We start from the raw sequence: 16,630 nt of genomic DNA, 5'->3' as shown, positions 1-16,630 counted from the left end.
GAAAAGGAGAACAAATCAACTGTTCGTTGCTCTGTGTTTAATAATAATTATAATAATTATAATTAATATTTCTGTTTTGGAATAAAGACAGAAAACACAGACAGGATTCATACTGACAATCCTAATACTGATACTAATACTGACTAAGCGTTCAGAGATGTCAATCACAGAACTCTATTTAATATCAAGGGGATAATCACCACCACCCCTTCTGGCCAACTAGCCAATTTCAGAGCCTTGCCCAGCTCAGTAACTGCCAATAGAGAAAGAGGAATTACCAACAGCACAACATACTACTCTTGGTGCGCTGCTGTTTGCTGATGCAGAAAATTACTCCCATTGTGTAATCCTCAGCTCTGTTGGAACCGGATTGGCAGTTCCCTCCTTTACTACTTTCAGGAAGACTTTTGGACTTTTGACTGCATTTCTGGGCTGGAAGAGTTGAGATTAGTGACATAAAGTCCATCTGGAGGCCAGTTACCAGCAGTGTACCCCAGGGGTCAATGCTATTTATCCTCTTCATTAAACCTGGATGATGGGACAAGAGTTCACCCCCAGCGACTTGGCAGATGATACAAAACTGGGAGGAGTGGCTGATACACCAGATGGTTGTGCCACTATTCAGAGGGACCTCAACTGGCTAGAGAAATGGGCTGACAGGAATCTCATGAATTTCAACAAAGGGAAATGCAAAGTTCTGTTTCTGCTGCTCAGATCCACTCTGATGTCTGCTCGTCTCATCTCCAGTATCTTTATGGCAATTGTATATAAAACTACAAAGACGTCACCATGGAATTCCCAGTCAGTGCCAAAGAGTCCCAGAAAGTCTGCACAACTGAATATATTCAGTTCTACTTTTCTCAGTGGTAATCAGAGTACGTGACACTGTTTTCCCCAGTTATTTGTTTCCTCCTCTAGATAAATAATCATTTGGAGACAACATTATGAAATAGATTACCAAACTGAGCTGGTTTCAGTGTAAACACATGCTACATGTCAGAATGAGGATAGCAGGCATACTAATGAGCAGGTAAGGAACGATGAAAAAAGGCTACACCTGAAATCTGTATTGCTTCCAATGATACCACAAAATTGGCTCAAATCTTTGGTTTTGATCGACTTCTAGGTAGGGTCTGAGACACTGACATCCTATTATGTCCAGAACTTAATGTTTTCCATATGTGTCATAAGGTACAAACTCAGTACACTTAACGGCACTGACAACAGCTGGTAATTGCCTGCAAATGGAGGAGTTGGTGTGGTACAAGGATTAACATCTGCACAGGAATATGGCATGAAGGAGCAATTAACACCCAAGAGATAAACTTCAGTTCCTTTTCCCCACTGGTGCTCAAAAGAACTTGAATTAGTGCAGAGGAGTTTATGAGAAAAGACTTCCTTTGCAAGTAGAACACACAGCATTACTCCCTATCTACTCAGATAGATTCCCTGATTACCAATATAAAACAGCGATGCTGCAACCCTTTAATCTTCTCCACAGGCTTTTTAGAAGCAGAGGCTAGGACAGATCAGACATAAAGAGACCCCTGAATTGTTAACTTCAAGTACGAGTGTGCTCATTTCACCTCAGAAATAAATAGATCTTCCTCAGAATTAAGTAAGCAGAAGTAGTCAGCAAGGTCTTGCCTAAAAAGTTTATATGAAATAGGTTCATTTCTATTTAGTGCTCAGTTACTCCTGCTTCCATGGGGTAATTCTATAAATTTGCCACAGAAACATCAATGCTTTACACACGCTAAGCTTCCATCTTCCATCTTCCTCTGTTCTTGAACTTTTCACACAGCAGAACATTTAGGAGTATTGTTCGTGGCCGATGTAAATTAACATCAGCTAGAACTCCAATCTGCATCATGTAATGATTTGACACACACAAGGATAACTCACATAACTGTAATTCTTGAAATCACCCAGAGAGCCCTGTTCTTAAAGTCCTACCCAACTGCCTATTCACTGAAGTCAATGACAATTGTGCATGTGAAGCATCTGTCAAATTACAGCTTTGGTCTAAATGCAAACTCTAAGTGCACTCTGGCAGCATACAGTGTATTAAGTTTTTGTACCTCACCTCCACAGTGTGTGAAGCCATAGAGAGCATATCCTTTGTTACACGTACACTCAAACGTGCCCGGATGATTGATGCATGTATGGTCGCACGTCCGTTCAAAAGAGCATTCGTCGATGTCTGTGAGTTTTAAGGGGACACATCAGTACCATTCAGCCTGAGCAGGGAGAGCTTATGAGCTAATAAAGCTGGACAGAAAGATGTGCAGGATTATGTAAACTAAGCAAATTCTTTTCAAGTAAATAATGCAGCAACATGAAACAACTTTCAAGAGAACAGTTACTTTTGCCAAACAAGCTTTTTCTTGGCAAATATGACAACTGTTGCTGCATTTTAACAATTACGTTCTAAAATAAATTGCTCCTCTTCTCCATGGGGAAGAAAAAAGAAAAAAAAAGCTGGCAGAAACCCTCTTAAGAAAAGTCCGCATGCAATCTGTGGAAATAGATTTACCAAAGAAAGTATTGTCCTCATGTTTCCCCAGAGATGAAAGTGGGGGCTAAATCCTTAATTCTGCACTAATACACAGTGCCCGAGTTAAGGCTGCTGACAACCACAGAGTTCTCTGAGATACACCTGAAGAGAGAGGACTGGAACAATTCAACCCAAACCATTCTATGATTCTACTATTTTTTCCATGGATTCACTATATCACACGTTTAGATTTCAATGTCGGTTTCCAAAAGATGCTGAGATCTGTTTTTTCCAGTGAAAACATTCCTTGGCATTACAACCACTTTGCATAACATCCTCTTTGTATAGTTAGTAAAAATGTCTAATCATGACCTCAGTAAACTGAATGGTAATATGATAACATCTCCATCACTTTCTAAGGCACTAAATGTTTGTTACATTAACCAAAGGCACCTAAAGATCTTGTGACAGCATATTGAGTCACCATCCCTGGATGTGTTTGAAAACCATTTGGATGTGGTGCTCAGGGACATGATTTAGCAGAGGGTTGTTAGAGTTAGGTAGTACGGTTAGGTTGTGGTTGGATTTGATGATCTTTAAGGTCTTTTCCAACCTGAGCAATACTGTGATTATGCGTGGACGGAGAGATACTGGCTTATTTCTCCCTGTAAGTTATACTAAGAACATTAACAGTAGGAAGAAAAAAAAAAACAATTATCCTCACAAGGATATTTTTAACATGATGCTATCTCATTATGCCACTAAAAACACCTCCTACAATAGTATCAAGCCAACTGTATTAACAGTTTCTTCAGAAATTAAAAAATACGTATTTAAAAACAACCAAAAACTGAGGAATGGAAATTATTCTGGAGTCCATTATCACTTCATCATTGTAGTAGATGTCCAAACCATGCAGATTTGTCCTACTTTTATTGCTTCTCTCCAGCATGCATACCTTGACAAGACTTCTCATCTGTTAATAATTTAAACCCTTTTCTGCAGCTGCAATCAAAACTGCCAACAGTGTTTTTGCAGAAATGATCACAGCCTCCGTTATTGGATTGGCACTCATCAATGTCTGTAACAAAAACAAGCAAACAGAAAAACCATGAGTAAGCAGAATATATTCCACATACTCCCACTGTCAGCTCCAGAAAATAGTCACGTTCAGTTGATGGGGAGAAGCCTGGAAACAAAATCTAACCAACCTATTACAAATGTTGAAGTTAGGTCTGGCTCTTAAGAATGACCTGGCCCACTCGTGACTGTGTTACTGTTTTCATTCATCTTTTTTCTGTCAGCTACGTTTCAGTACATATATGTACATAAGACCACTTCCCCAAGCTTTGTTTGGAAACACTCAACTTAAATGCTCTCCAGCAGGTTTCAGCCCTTTCAAAATTCTCTCCTCCTAATTCTCCTCCTCCTAAGCCCTGCAGAAATGTGACTCGAGGGAATTCCTGATTTGTCTTTTCCATGCTAACATTAAAATGAGTCCTTTAGCTAATGTTAATTGACTCAGGCATGGGGATTCCATCATTTTTTGCCTAGCAGAATATTTAATTATCATCTTAATATTTAATTAAAGAAAAATATGTTCCAATATATTACCAAACACCCTTTTTGTCCTTGCCAGTACTCTAATTATCCTTAGAGCTGCTTGAACCAGCATAATTCTACTCAGGCTGCTCTGAACTACATTCTAATATTTACTTACGGATTTCTGTAATAGCCTGTTGAATGTGGATAGCAGACAGTGGGACCGTATGCCTCTAAGAACCTACAAACCTACACCTCTGAGCTTTATTCCTCCCAACCCTCACAGGTCTACAATGAGGCCATCTTGGTGAGGGGAGAGCAGTGAGGATTTCTGCACTGCTCTCAGAAGGCAACTGCGCGTCACTCCTGGCTGCAGTGCCTCCTAGGATCACATTACAAATACCAGCCTGCCTCTATACACTGGATTACCTTCATTTGGAGACAAGTACCTCATGGCACGTTGTTAGTACACACACGTCCATGAGTACAAAACCCACCTTTGCATGTCTTCCCATCAAACTGGAGCGTGAATCCAACAGGACAGCTGCAGTGAACTCCGGTCGATGTATCTTTACATGTACGATCGCAGCCACCATTATTAACTGCACACGTTTCTAGCCAACACAAACAAACAAAAACCTACTAAAGTTTGCTCGGGGATATCATAATGGTAAGAAACATCACACGATACGAGGCACAGTTCCAAGCACACTGACGTTCAACCACATTCAGCCTATAGTTCACTCCAAAAGCCTCACTCTGCTCACATCCACACTTTGGTCTCCAGAAACAATCGAACAATCATTGATAAATGAGTGCCATTTTTTCCCTCATGAAGGAATTCAGTGACACAACTTTGCTTCATCCTCACTTCCATTTGAGACGCCATTCTGTCAGACTGCCCCTCTGCTGCCATCTGTTGCACAGCAACAACATGTGAAGGGATATTGGTGGGAGGGTTCAACCTCTACTGCCAGATCACTGATATCCATCTCTGACACTGGGGGCCAGCATCACAGAACAGGAGGCAATACTTTCAGAGCAGCCCTTGCACACAAGCAACTGCCAAATCTATACGTTGCCTCAGCTTCGTACAGGTTCCCATGGAGACTCCACAGACTGACGTACTGCCTCTGGATTTTTCATCACTAGGGCCAGTTTTCTTCCATGCACAAGTGTACTTTTAACTGAAGAGAAACAGGTGACTGCACTGTGTTCCCATGGCGAAGTAGAACCATGGAAACTCATGGTACTTTGAGGGCAAGTTCCTGATCTTCCTGCTGACAATCACAAACAACGTACAGAGTTTCTTATGGTTTATGTAGTAATAGTCTGTCCTTAAAGGGTGCTGTGCCACTATGAGCAGAACTCACAGAATCACAGAACGGCTCAAATTGGAAGGGACCTTAAAGATCAGCCAGTTTCAACTCCCCTACTGTAGGCTGGTTGCCATTTACTAGATAGTGCCCAGGGCCCTATCCATGCTGGCCTTTAACACCTCCAGGAACAGAGAATTCAGCCCAGAACTGATTTGGCCAAATTAAAAAAAAAAAAAAAGAACAAATATTCAATGTAAAAAGTTTCAGCAAACAGCAGAATTATTTTGGATAAGCACTTTTACCCATGAGTAACCGTCGCTTAACTCGCTTGTCCACATCAGCTCCTGCTGTTGTGTTGCCTTCTGGAATTTCAACAGCAGCTTCTTCCCTCTCTAGAAGCAAGCAACAACAAAAAAGCAGATGAGCAAATATGCCCTGACCAGACGCTTCATATCCATATGTACAGACAAGAAAATGGCAACATCACGCACTGAATTATCGGAGACAGTTGGATCCAATGAGGCAGAAATAAAATTTTTAAAAAGAAAAAAAAAAAAAAAGTAAGAAAGAAAACCACGAAGACCCTTCAGCCAAAGCCATGGGAATGTACAGTTGCTTCCATGTAACTCATGCCTGTTTCAGTATTCTCAAGTTTGGTAAACAGAAAATGCAGTACTGATGTGGTGAACAGTAACAAGATGAAAGAACTAACTGAACTGTCATGAGCTGCTCTGTTATGATCACGCTGTCATCATCCATTACAGACTAACGCAAGGACAAGCAGTTTTGACTGAGCTATTGATTTCAATCAACAGGCAACAAAGTCTCTCAGGGACTGGTTTATAGGTCTCAAGTACTTTCCTTACTGGATTACTGCTTTTCAAAAATTGTCCTTTAATTGAATTCAGAGTTCTGGTTTTAACATATGTACTGCTTTAGTTACACTCTCTGGCTCATGCTTGTCAAGAAACTTGATCTAAAAATCCTAGAAAGAAGGGAATCTTCTTTGGTTAGTGACAAGCTTTGTGCTTCAAAGGGACCAGTACTAATTACAGGCTGCAGTAATATGAGGTAGCTACTTAAGTAGAGAAGCATAAGTTGCCTGGACCCAACCAGCTCACTCATGCACTAGCATGTTTTTTAGTTTTGGATTCCTTGACGTTTTCTAGCTCTACTAGTAAGAGGAACGTAAGTCATGAACATACAGTAATATCAAACCACTCTTGAGTTGGTCATCAGCAAACACTACTCCTCCTACTGACCCAGGCAGGTTTTCCCATCCATATGCATGATGTACTTGGGGTGACATCCACAAATAGGCCCGTTATCAGCATCATCACATGTATGTTGACAGCCACCATTTCCATGATTACATGTTACTAAGAAGAAAATATACATTAGACTTCACAAGTACTTCCAGCACCTTTAAAAGACAGCATCCCATTTTGTCTCCATCTGGCCATTCAATACACCTTCTTATCATGTCCACTTCCTCAAAAACTCTGACTCAAGCACTGCACTGTTCTCTTGTGGAGCTGAACTTAAATGATGGTACAACTTCCAAACTAGTATTCTTTGGCAAATTATAGATTGGTGCAAGAGTGTTCAGCAAAGCTATCGATTCTGGCTTAGCCCCACAAGCAGTCGTGAGGTGTGCTTTGCTGTAACATATCAAATCCCACATCACCACAAAGAGAACACTGTTTACTTTGGAAAACCATAACCATATGCAGAACGTTGCATACAAATGCAGCTTCTCTGGTTCTTGGACAGCTCAAATCCTGGTCGGCATTCACAAGCAACCCCTCCTTTGGGCGTTTCTCTGCAGATGTGTGCACAGCCATGATCTTTATTCATGCAGCTCATGCCTTCTGCAAAACAGACAAAGGCAAGAGCATCAGCATCCTCAGCAATTCCAAGTGTGGGCAACAAGCAGATACAATCAGCCCAATGTAGGCAGCCATCATTTGCTACTTCTGGGAAGGCTCCACAGCATTAAAGCAAAAAGCATGAGCTTACATACTAGAAAAGCAGAAAGTCCAATTCTGCAAAGCCTGTGACACCAAGGGCTTCTCCAGCAGTGATCTTTCCTGTGTCCACGTTCTTTGATTGCAAAGACAAAAAGCAACAGCCCTAGGTTTGTGCAGCATTCTCATCTAACCCTCTCACTTTATACCAGTGTTCACAAAACTTTGAATAAAAAACGCAAGGTAGTTGGTACATGGCACGTTCAAAGCCTAAATTGAAGTTCTTAATTCTCTGATTAAAACGAAGGCTCACCAGTCACAGGAACATCTTAAGATGTCAGACAAATCATAGAATTGTTTGAGTTGGAAGGGACCCTTAAAGGCCATCTAGTCCAACGAGCAGGGACACCCATAGCTAAGTCAGGTGCTCAGCACCCCATCCAGTCTGAGCTTAAATGTCTCCAGGGATGGGGCATCCACCACCTCTCTGAGCAACACGTGCCAGTGCCTCACTACCATTATTGTAAGAATCTTTTTTCTTATATCCAGTTTAAATCTGCCTTTCTTCAGTTTGAAACCATTTCCCCTTGTCCTGTCACAATAGAGCCTGCTAAAGAGTCTGTCTGTCCCCTTCTGCCTTACAGCCTCCCTTTAGACACTGAAAGGTTGCTATCAAGTCTCCTCTATCATTCCCACTTCAATCACTGGCCTACACAGCTGACTCCCAGAGCAAAGACCAAATGGTGACCAGGCAGGTGTGCAAACTCTACCTACGCTGTATGGTAATTTGTTTCTTTATTTCAAGAAAACCTGTCTAAATAATCCCACTGGGGATTATCACATCATTTTCTATTTCTGCACACCTCCCAGTGGGTCACTATTTGGAGCTCAGTATCTGCTAAAACCCAAAGAAAAAACAAGGTGACACCAGTGGCTTTCTTCTTCCTGATGCATCTCATAAAACCATCACATCATTTGTGCCACTAATAGTTAGGATCACAGTTTTGCTGATGCCTTCTCTATTGCTTCAAAACTGCACAAGGAAGCTCCTAAATGAAAATAAAACCACTGCATTAGCGAGTGGAGGTCAGCTCCTTGTCATTATCCCATTACACTTCAGTTAGGTCCTTGCTCAGCACACAGCCAACTACTGCACCCTTTCTCTGTTAAGAAAGCTTAAAGTAACAAAAGAATGGATGTTGCAGAGCTTGGATTATTCTGCTCTACTGGCTTTTTGATTCCTTTCCCACAGTGAGATTCCTTAGAGGTCTAACAAGACAATGACACTTAAATCCTGCAGCATACAGACCAGCCCAAGGAGCCCACATGAAAGCTGCCATCCATTAAGTGCTGTCATTCAAGAAATGGGACAATCCATGAGACCACAAATTAGCCTCATTAACTCTTGTGTTTTTGTGACATCTCTGTACTTAAACATGCAGAATGATTTGGTCCATTAGCTCAGTGTTGTCAGAAAGCATTAAGAGAATTAGCGGCTTAATTTCTGTTAGCAAAGTTGTTGTTGCTTGGCTTGGAATTTTTTGCTTTTGTTTCAACTGAGCTATCAAAGGGGAAATTGCTCAAGCAGGTAGTTCAGTGAGGTTCACTGATATCAGACAAATGGTTTAAATGCTGATCTGGGGATTGCTCATTTCTGAGCTAGCAGAGTTCAATCAAGTCTCCACGGAAAGCTAGAAATGCACTTTCCAAACCAGTACACATTTTAATATCAGAGCACCCACTATGTAACAAGGTACATGACTAAATCCACCAAAATCTAGCTGGTCTGAAAGAGAGCATTTTGTAGAAGAGAAATACACCTCCTAGCATTTACTATGAATCTTCTACAAATTTCCAAAGGTGGTAGAAAAGTGCATCTTCCATTTGGCCCTACTTTACTAGGATCTATCACAGAAGTGTACAACTCCAAGCCCCGTTTGCCTGCAAACTCCATCACAGATGCACAGTCTTCTGGGTCACACTGTTCCAGATCCGTTCTCATGTCACCTTGTGGTCCAGTCCCACACCATGTACTTCCCAGGCACACAACTTCTTGAGCAGCAGTTCTTGCCCTAATGACACACCTGGGAAGGAGGAAGTACCTGGGGAAGGAGGAGTCATTGGACTGCCACAACCCTAGACAAGGGAACAGAATCCAGAGGACCATGAGCGAGAGCAGTCCTTTCCGATGCCCTTTGGGATGTTACCCAGTGATAAAATTTGTCATAAATATCAATAGCCACTTCAAGATGAACTTTTTTCCTAGTGAAAATTCTACACTTTCCTTCTTTTTCCTTTTTTGTATTCTCTAACATGCAAGTTAAACACAGAAACAAGCTACAATGGTACAGCTGTCCCGCCATCCACAGCAACTGCCTCCCAGTGTAAACCCATTCTCTCACACACCAATGAGAAATAGCTCATTCAGAGCAGACATCCCAGGGAAAAATATGATTTTGCACAACTTCAAGGCATAGAGTTCAACTGGTTTAAGTAGGGGCCAGGCAGAACCATCATGAACCTCAGAGCATCCCACATGCTAGAACAAAGCATCAGCTGAAAATCAAGTTAAGTGAATTATCAGAATCTCCTCTGATAGCTACCTAACCTTGAGTTCCATGTCACAGTCCTGGAATAGGTGACAGGGAACCCAGAAGATATGAACAAATAAACTCAGAAGGACTAGTAGGCCTGAGGCTTCCTAATTACCCTGGTCCTCAGAAGAAATACGGCAGCCTCAAGCCTGTGCACTTCTTGGATCTACAGTTCACTTGTTTTCCTATATTGCAAACCTCTAAGAAGATTGTGCACTCTTAACCGAGCTGAGAGACAGGGAAGGAGATACTGACTTATATTACAGATAAGAAACAGAACTAAACAGGTGGGCTAGGCCGTAGGTGGCAAATGTTGTTTAGATCGATGCTGCGATGTCTCAAGAGAGGACTAATAAAGGATATGCACTGAGAGATAAATACACAAGGCAGAGACTTAGCAATGAGTGGAAAAGGAGAGAACAAAGTGAGGGGAAGAGATACAGCAGTGAGATTTGGCTTACAGCAGCCCTGCCCACCCAAGAGAAAAAACAGTGGGGAATTCCATGGAGTGCTTCTTCACAATAGCGCAGGAAGGGGCAGAGGGTAAACAGTCACAGAGCTATGACCTGAAAAAAGTAGTTTTAAAAACCAAAAACACCACTTTTATATTTCAATATCAAGAACTCCAAAGGTATGATTATTAATGACAGGAAATACTACTGCCGTTAGATCAAGAGAGGGAGTAGAGTATACTCAAGAAGTAGCAAATAAGAAGAGTTGGAAGCTTCTCCTCTCTTGGCATCAGCCAAGGTGAGGAGTTGAAGCAACTGATTTTCATTCTTGCATTCATCATCTATGCACATAAACATACACCACTGCTAGCAAACATGAAGGGAAAAGCCCTGCCCTGCCACTGCAGCCTGCTACTCTGAGCAATGGCCTGAGAAATCATCCCGTATCAGCCAAACTCCATGAGACCAAGCCGGTACCAGAAAACCTGATAATACACATTCAAACAACAGATCAATTCAGTTACATCAGATGACAGCCATCTCGGTGCATGCATCTCTGGATGGCCATATATGTCTATAAAGGCTGATCTTCTCAGCACGGGGATTTTTAAAGTGAGATTTGTTTATTCATGCTCAGAGTCCTCTTATAGTCATGCCAACGATAAGTCTTAGATTAAAGAAAGCTTCCCAGCCTTAAATACTTCTGAGCAAGATATTCACCATACAGTTCAATGGACAAATCCCCATTCTGAGCAACCACTTTAAAGTATTCCTCAAGGGCATCCAAAATAATTTTGTTCAACCTGATATCTAATTAGACATCCAAGGATCTCTGATCTCTCAAAGGTTGCTTCATAAAGGTTTTACTCAAAACAAAGAACAGGATTTGAATACCTTTGGGGCTGACAAACTATAAATCTCCTAGCTGAAACCTAAACACTATACAGGGAATCTAAAAGGTACCTAGGGGTAGTGTAGATACTGGAACCAAAGTGAGAATGGCCTGAGCTCACTCTTCTTCAGTGTATTGCCATTCCCTGTATCAGGATGTAGTTCAGCTATCCAATGGAGCATAAGGTACACTGGGAACAGTAGTACTGTCTTTAAGAGGTACAACATACAGATGTACAGACGGGATCAAAGAGACAGAAGGGATGTGAAGTGCCTTCAAAGTCACTTAGAAGATCCTGACACACGTTTCCTTTCAAAAGGAATTAGGACTTCAAGACCCTTCTCAGCCTTAAAAAACTCAAAGTACTTTTGAAGCTGCTGTAAAGACTTTGCAGTGAACTTTTGTCAGAAACTCCTGCTTGGTGCCTGGAGGGAGGCAGCCAGTACCTTCTGAGCGGTGGATGCACGTGTGCTGGTTGTCACTGAGAAAGAAGCCTTCCTTACAGCGACACTCATAGCTCCCCACCGTGTTGACACAAACGTGCTGGCAGCCACCATTGTTGAACATGCATTCATCTGTATCTGGAAGACAGAGAAAAAGATCAGCTTTATACCTATCCTGTAGCAATCAGAAAATCTTTTAGGTTGGAAAAGACCACTAAGATCATCCAGTCCAACTGTCAACCCATCCCCACCGTGCCCACTAACCACGTCCCTCAGTGCCACATCTGCATGGCTTCTGAACACCTCCAGGGACAGCAACTCCACCACCTACCTGGGTAGCCTGTGCCACTGCCTCACCACTCTGAGAGGAAATATCTTCTAATATCCAACTGGAACCTCTCCAGTGCAACTTAAGGCCATTACCACCAGGCACCTAAGACAATTTAGACCAGTCTGTTGTTCTGGCACCATTGCAAAAGTATATTTTTGTTCCTGCTGCTTGCAGTCTGCCCAGTAAGTCACCAGGCTGGCCAATCAAACCAACAGCAGAGCAGTCTCAGGGCAGCCAGGAGCAAAGCACCAGCACAGCTCCATACTCCGTGTAGAACATATGCTTCATCTTCAGCAGCTGCAGAGTACTACCACTAAACAACCTAGCATGTTTACATCTAGTCTGAGCATCCATGCATCATTCTGTCTCTGCAGGACACAACTTCAGCTCCAAACCGTGCAAGCAGTATCAGGTAGCTTTCAGTAAAATCCTCATTCTGATGCAAAGGTGCAACAAAATCAAACACCGACTCAAAAATCAATTTGGCTTAAATATAAAACCTGCCTCTTCTTCCTCCTTACCTTCACTCTGGATACAAGTCACACATCACATCAGTTCTGATGCTCAGTTTGATCTGTTATCTTCAAACTTAGGTCATTTGCTTACCATCAAGGAGCTGTTGTGCTGCCTAACCATAGTCAAGGACAAAAGCATATGCTCTGAAAATAGATTTAATGTTGATTTTAAATTACATGGAATTTCAACAATACTAGAGACTATAGAAACGCTCCACTTGCAAGACAACCAAGAGAAACAAAGAGTAGAAAAACCTTCTGAACAACAGAATGTTCATCAGAATTCCAGTTCTTCCATTTTATCTCTTAATTACTGCAGACTTTTGTAACCTCTACCAGTAAAAACTAAATAATTAATAAAAAATTCCTACCCCAATTTTCATAGATGCCAGTTTGGACAGGAAGCAAAAATGCTCAGCATCTTAAAAACAATCAACAAGGCAAAGCATTGCTTAGGGAAAGCACTGGTTCAATCTGTAAGTTCCTGTGGAATAGCATGTTTGCTCCCTGTTCTGTTCATTGTTCCTGTGATAATAGCACAATGTTTTTAATTTAACACTTTGGTATTTCTGGCATAAAACAGCTGCCTTCCAAAAAAAAAATAAATAAATAAATGGAGAAAGAGAAAGGCTTTTAGTAAGAAGCATAATGTAGCATTACAACAGATTTAATTTCTGCTAAAGGCAGTGAGTAAGCCAATTGGATGCAAAAGAATGTGACCTGCTCACAGCATCGATGGTGGCTGACATATGCCTATCACAGAGAAGCAGAGTATTCTAGAGCTCTACAGTGATGTGAATGTGCAAACAATCGTGAATAAACAGCCACCACAAGCCTTCAGTACCACGGTTTTGAACTCCAGCAGATGTTTCTGTCTTACAGGCCTTGGAAAGCTTACAAAATATCATCTCTTTCCAACAAGTAATTGTCTATTTGGCTAAAACCCAGGCACACAGCTGAGATCTTCAAAAATGAGGGTGAGAGGGGAACGACCATGGTGTGAACAAAGTAAATAAATAGATTAAGAGAAGATGTGATCCAATTTGCTGCATGCCAAAATATTTATTTAAAGTTTACATCACATCTCAAAAATCGGCTGGTCAGTGGTAAAGACTTCATTGTATGTCAGTGGCACTTTATTTTGAAAAGTCTGCCACGCAGTACTGAGCAGCTTCCCAGCAACTGTAACAGGTGGTAGATTTTGGTCTAAGTTATGCCTGTGCCTTAGTGATCCCAAACAAGTCAGCCGAAGCACGTTCTAGAATGGCACCCTTTGGTGCCACTGCAAGAGGCAATGCGTTAGCTCACATTCAGCCCTCCCTGGTAACCTCATCTGAACTCCGGTGTGTTTACACAAAGGCGCCAGAGAAAAACAAGACGTCCTTCCTAATATGTTAAAGCATCAGCAGATACTTTGCCTCCCTCTCTGCCTTCTCTTGTGGAAATACTTGGGATTTGGCAGCTTCATCCTCTGCTCAGCTTGCACTGTAACAAAGTCAGTCTGTGGTTTTGCAGCAGGTAAAGCTCAACAATCTCACTGGAAACTCCAGAGTTTTTCTCTTGTCACCCAGGGGTGGTCTGACCCTCTTCTGATGTGCCATTAACCAGTGAGAAATGACACAGCTAAGCCAACCGCAGTCTTAAAACTATGCTTTGGGAGCAAGTTTCCCAAAACTGATGTTGGCATGGAAGTCTGCCAAGGAACATCCATGTGTGGTGTGCAGCAGGAGAGAGAAACTCCAAAAAAAGCCCCCCCCCTCAAAAAAAAAGAAGGAAGAGAGTATGAGTTGCAGACTTAGTTGGAGCCAGTGCTAGCGAGGCCTCGTAAGCCTTAGATCTGCGGGCACCACTGATACCAAGCTGATGAAGTGCACCTCCCAGAGATGCAGTTACTGTTACCTTAACATCCCCAGCCACCATGTTCACACGCACACTCCTTACCCAGACAGTTGTGGCCATCGTGAGCCAACATAAAGCCATCGTAGCAGGTACAGCGGTAATTTCCTGGGATGTTGAAGCACTCGTGAACGCAGCCTCCATTGAAGTCGTTATCACATTCATCAATGTCTAATGAACAAAGCAGAAGTCAGTATTATGGCTGTGCTACAGTTTGTGACGTGACCACATAAATGTCAACATCAACTGATGCCCTAAATTGTCACTGTCTTGCAAACAGACCATGCTTAACACGTTACACGCTGAACATCTCCAAAACGTGACAGAATACCCCGCAGTTGCCATGTGGATTTACCTCATAGCCCAAGGTTTCAAGGCTGCTGATTAAACAGCAAACTAACAGTCAGACCAAGCAACAATGCTAGGTTAAAAGCCATGTAACTGGTGCTCTTTCATTCTGTAATCAAGAAACAGAGAAGGTATTCCGATTTTAGAACCATCCTGAAGAATAAATCACCCTCCTTGTTTTAAGACACATTTTTTTAATTTTCTGTTTTGCCTTAGGAGTATCTCACTTTTTCACGTGTAACATCATAGTAAGTTCCAGTGATCTCATCTTTAAAAGGTTGCCTGATGAGGAAAGCTCCATTTAAAAGCCCTCTGAACAGTCAAAGGCTGCATTCCTGCAGCAGACGGGAGTGAGATGACACGATCAAAGAAGGACAGTACACAAGTAAAAGTCAGAACGCTTGTATCACCAGATTACTGGCCCATCCCAGCAGAACTCAAATGGATTGACAGCTCATATGAACACATCATACAGTTATTCTGGGGAGCTTTGTGCTAAAGGGTAACACTCACACCAAAATCTTTAAAGTACTCAAAATCCACATCTGTTAACACACATTTAACATGGATAATTTGCTTCAGAACAGCAATATTTATAAAAGATGTGCTACAATGTGGGAGATCACAGTTATAACACCCATGTTCTGCCTCTATGCTGCTGGCAGGAAATGTTTCTCACATATCCAGATAGCTCTGTAAAACACCTCAGAACCTTAGCTATTATAAGGGAGAAGACAGCTATTGTATTAGAAGGGAGAAGAGATGCCACTGCAGACTCAGAGCTTCTGTTACATTACCTTCGCATTTTTTCCCTTCACCAGTGTAGCCAACCTTGCACATGCACTTGTACAGCTTGGGGGTGTTCTGGCAAATAGCATCCGGGTGGCAGTCGTCGAGCCCCAGGGCACACTCATCCACATCTGCAAAGAGACAGCAGGGTCAGGGGGTGCCAGGGATGGGGGCACACGGCCTGCACACATCCAGGCCACGTGGTGTCGGGCTGCAGGCATGCATACATGCACGTGTTTGCATTCAGAGGCAGAAACATGCAGAGGCTGTATCTGAGCTTACATACGTATGCTGGCTGTACGTGGATACCAACGCATGTGCGAGCAACCCAGGTCAGTCTGTACTAAGATTTTGTACTCATGGATAAATACATCTTCACTGGGATCTCCACGAGGGTTAGCTGACAGTTACACAGAGACTGTACAGGTAGCAGAAGGAGCTATGGCTGTACCTCTTCATGGAGCAATGGAGAACAGGAGGAGCACAGTTATCCTCCTGGGCATCAAACACAATTGCTGGAGGAGCTCTGACACACCCATGCCACTGCTCTCAGGATGCCACTGACCTCAAACCGATGGAAAGACTTTACAGAACTGAGATATCTGAGTGGCACCGACCCCAGCGCACTGAAACACCGACTTACCATTGAACAGGCGTAAAAGCCGTTATCGGTGCCAATCTTTTTAAATACAAAAGCGGTGTGTGTGAGCAGCACCGCCGTCGCCCGGCAGCCATCAGAGCACGGCACATCCGCGTGGGAGCTTCGGGGCAGAGGAAATGGGGAGAGAGAGAGAAACACGGACAGGAGCAAGTCCTGGGGATGGAGAAGCACAGAGAGAAGGAGGAGAGGAAGAGCCGTCACGGGCAGCAGAGACATCGGCTCCGTTCGGCATAGGTCAGACGCACACAGGAGGCTTCCAGCAGCCGGCAGAGAGGCAAAGCGGCGGGAGGAGCGCCGGCGCACCCCACGCATTTTTGAGAGCGGCTGCCGGAGCAGCAGGATGGGCTGCAGAACATCAGCAGAAGGTGATTCCTTCCGTAGCCA

The 16,630-nt window shown here is 42.8% G+C and overlaps 1 protein-coding gene across 4 annotated transcripts in view; it reads right to left on the bottom strand.

The window, feature by feature from the left end:
* Positions 1–16,630, bottom strand: part of SCUBE2 (signal peptide, CUB domain and EGF like domain containing 2) — a 38,485-nt gene that overhangs the window by 21,101 nt on the left and 754 nt on the right. The window contains exons 2-11 of one of the 4 annotated variants that reach the window (XM_048948989.1): positions 16,229–16,399; positions 15,594–15,716; positions 14,494–14,619; positions 11,710–11,844; positions 7,104–7,229; positions 6,621–6,737; positions 5,661–5,750; positions 4,537–4,653; positions 3,456–3,578; positions 2,087–2,203 (exon numbers count right to left, since the gene is read on the bottom strand). In XM_048948989.1, coding sequence (XP_048804946.1) covers positions 2,087–2,203; positions 3,456–3,578; positions 4,537–4,653; positions 5,661–5,750; positions 6,621–6,737; positions 7,104–7,229; positions 11,710–11,844; positions 14,494–14,619; positions 15,594–15,636 — 994 coding nt within the window. In that variant the 5' untranslated portion in view covers positions 15,637–15,716; positions 16,229–16,399. Of the gene's footprint in view, positions 1–2,086; positions 2,204–3,455; positions 3,579–4,536; positions 4,654–5,660; positions 5,751–6,620; positions 6,738–7,103; positions 7,230–11,709; positions 11,845–14,493; positions 14,620–14,803; positions 14,906–15,593; positions 15,717–16,228; positions 16,485–16,630 lie in introns of those variants that run through there. The other 3 variants (XM_048948990.1, XM_048948991.1, XM_048948988.1) reach the window with 3 other exon arrangements.

The sequence above is a fragment of the Lagopus muta genome, chromosome 6, assembly GCF_023343835.1.
Source record: "Lagopus muta isolate bLagMut1 chromosome 6, bLagMut1 primary, whole genome shotgun sequence".
Classification (NCBI taxonomy): domain Eukaryota; kingdom Metazoa; phylum Chordata; class Aves; order Galliformes; family Phasianidae; genus Lagopus; species Lagopus muta.
This window is presented reverse-complemented; position numbering and strand designations above follow the sequence as displayed.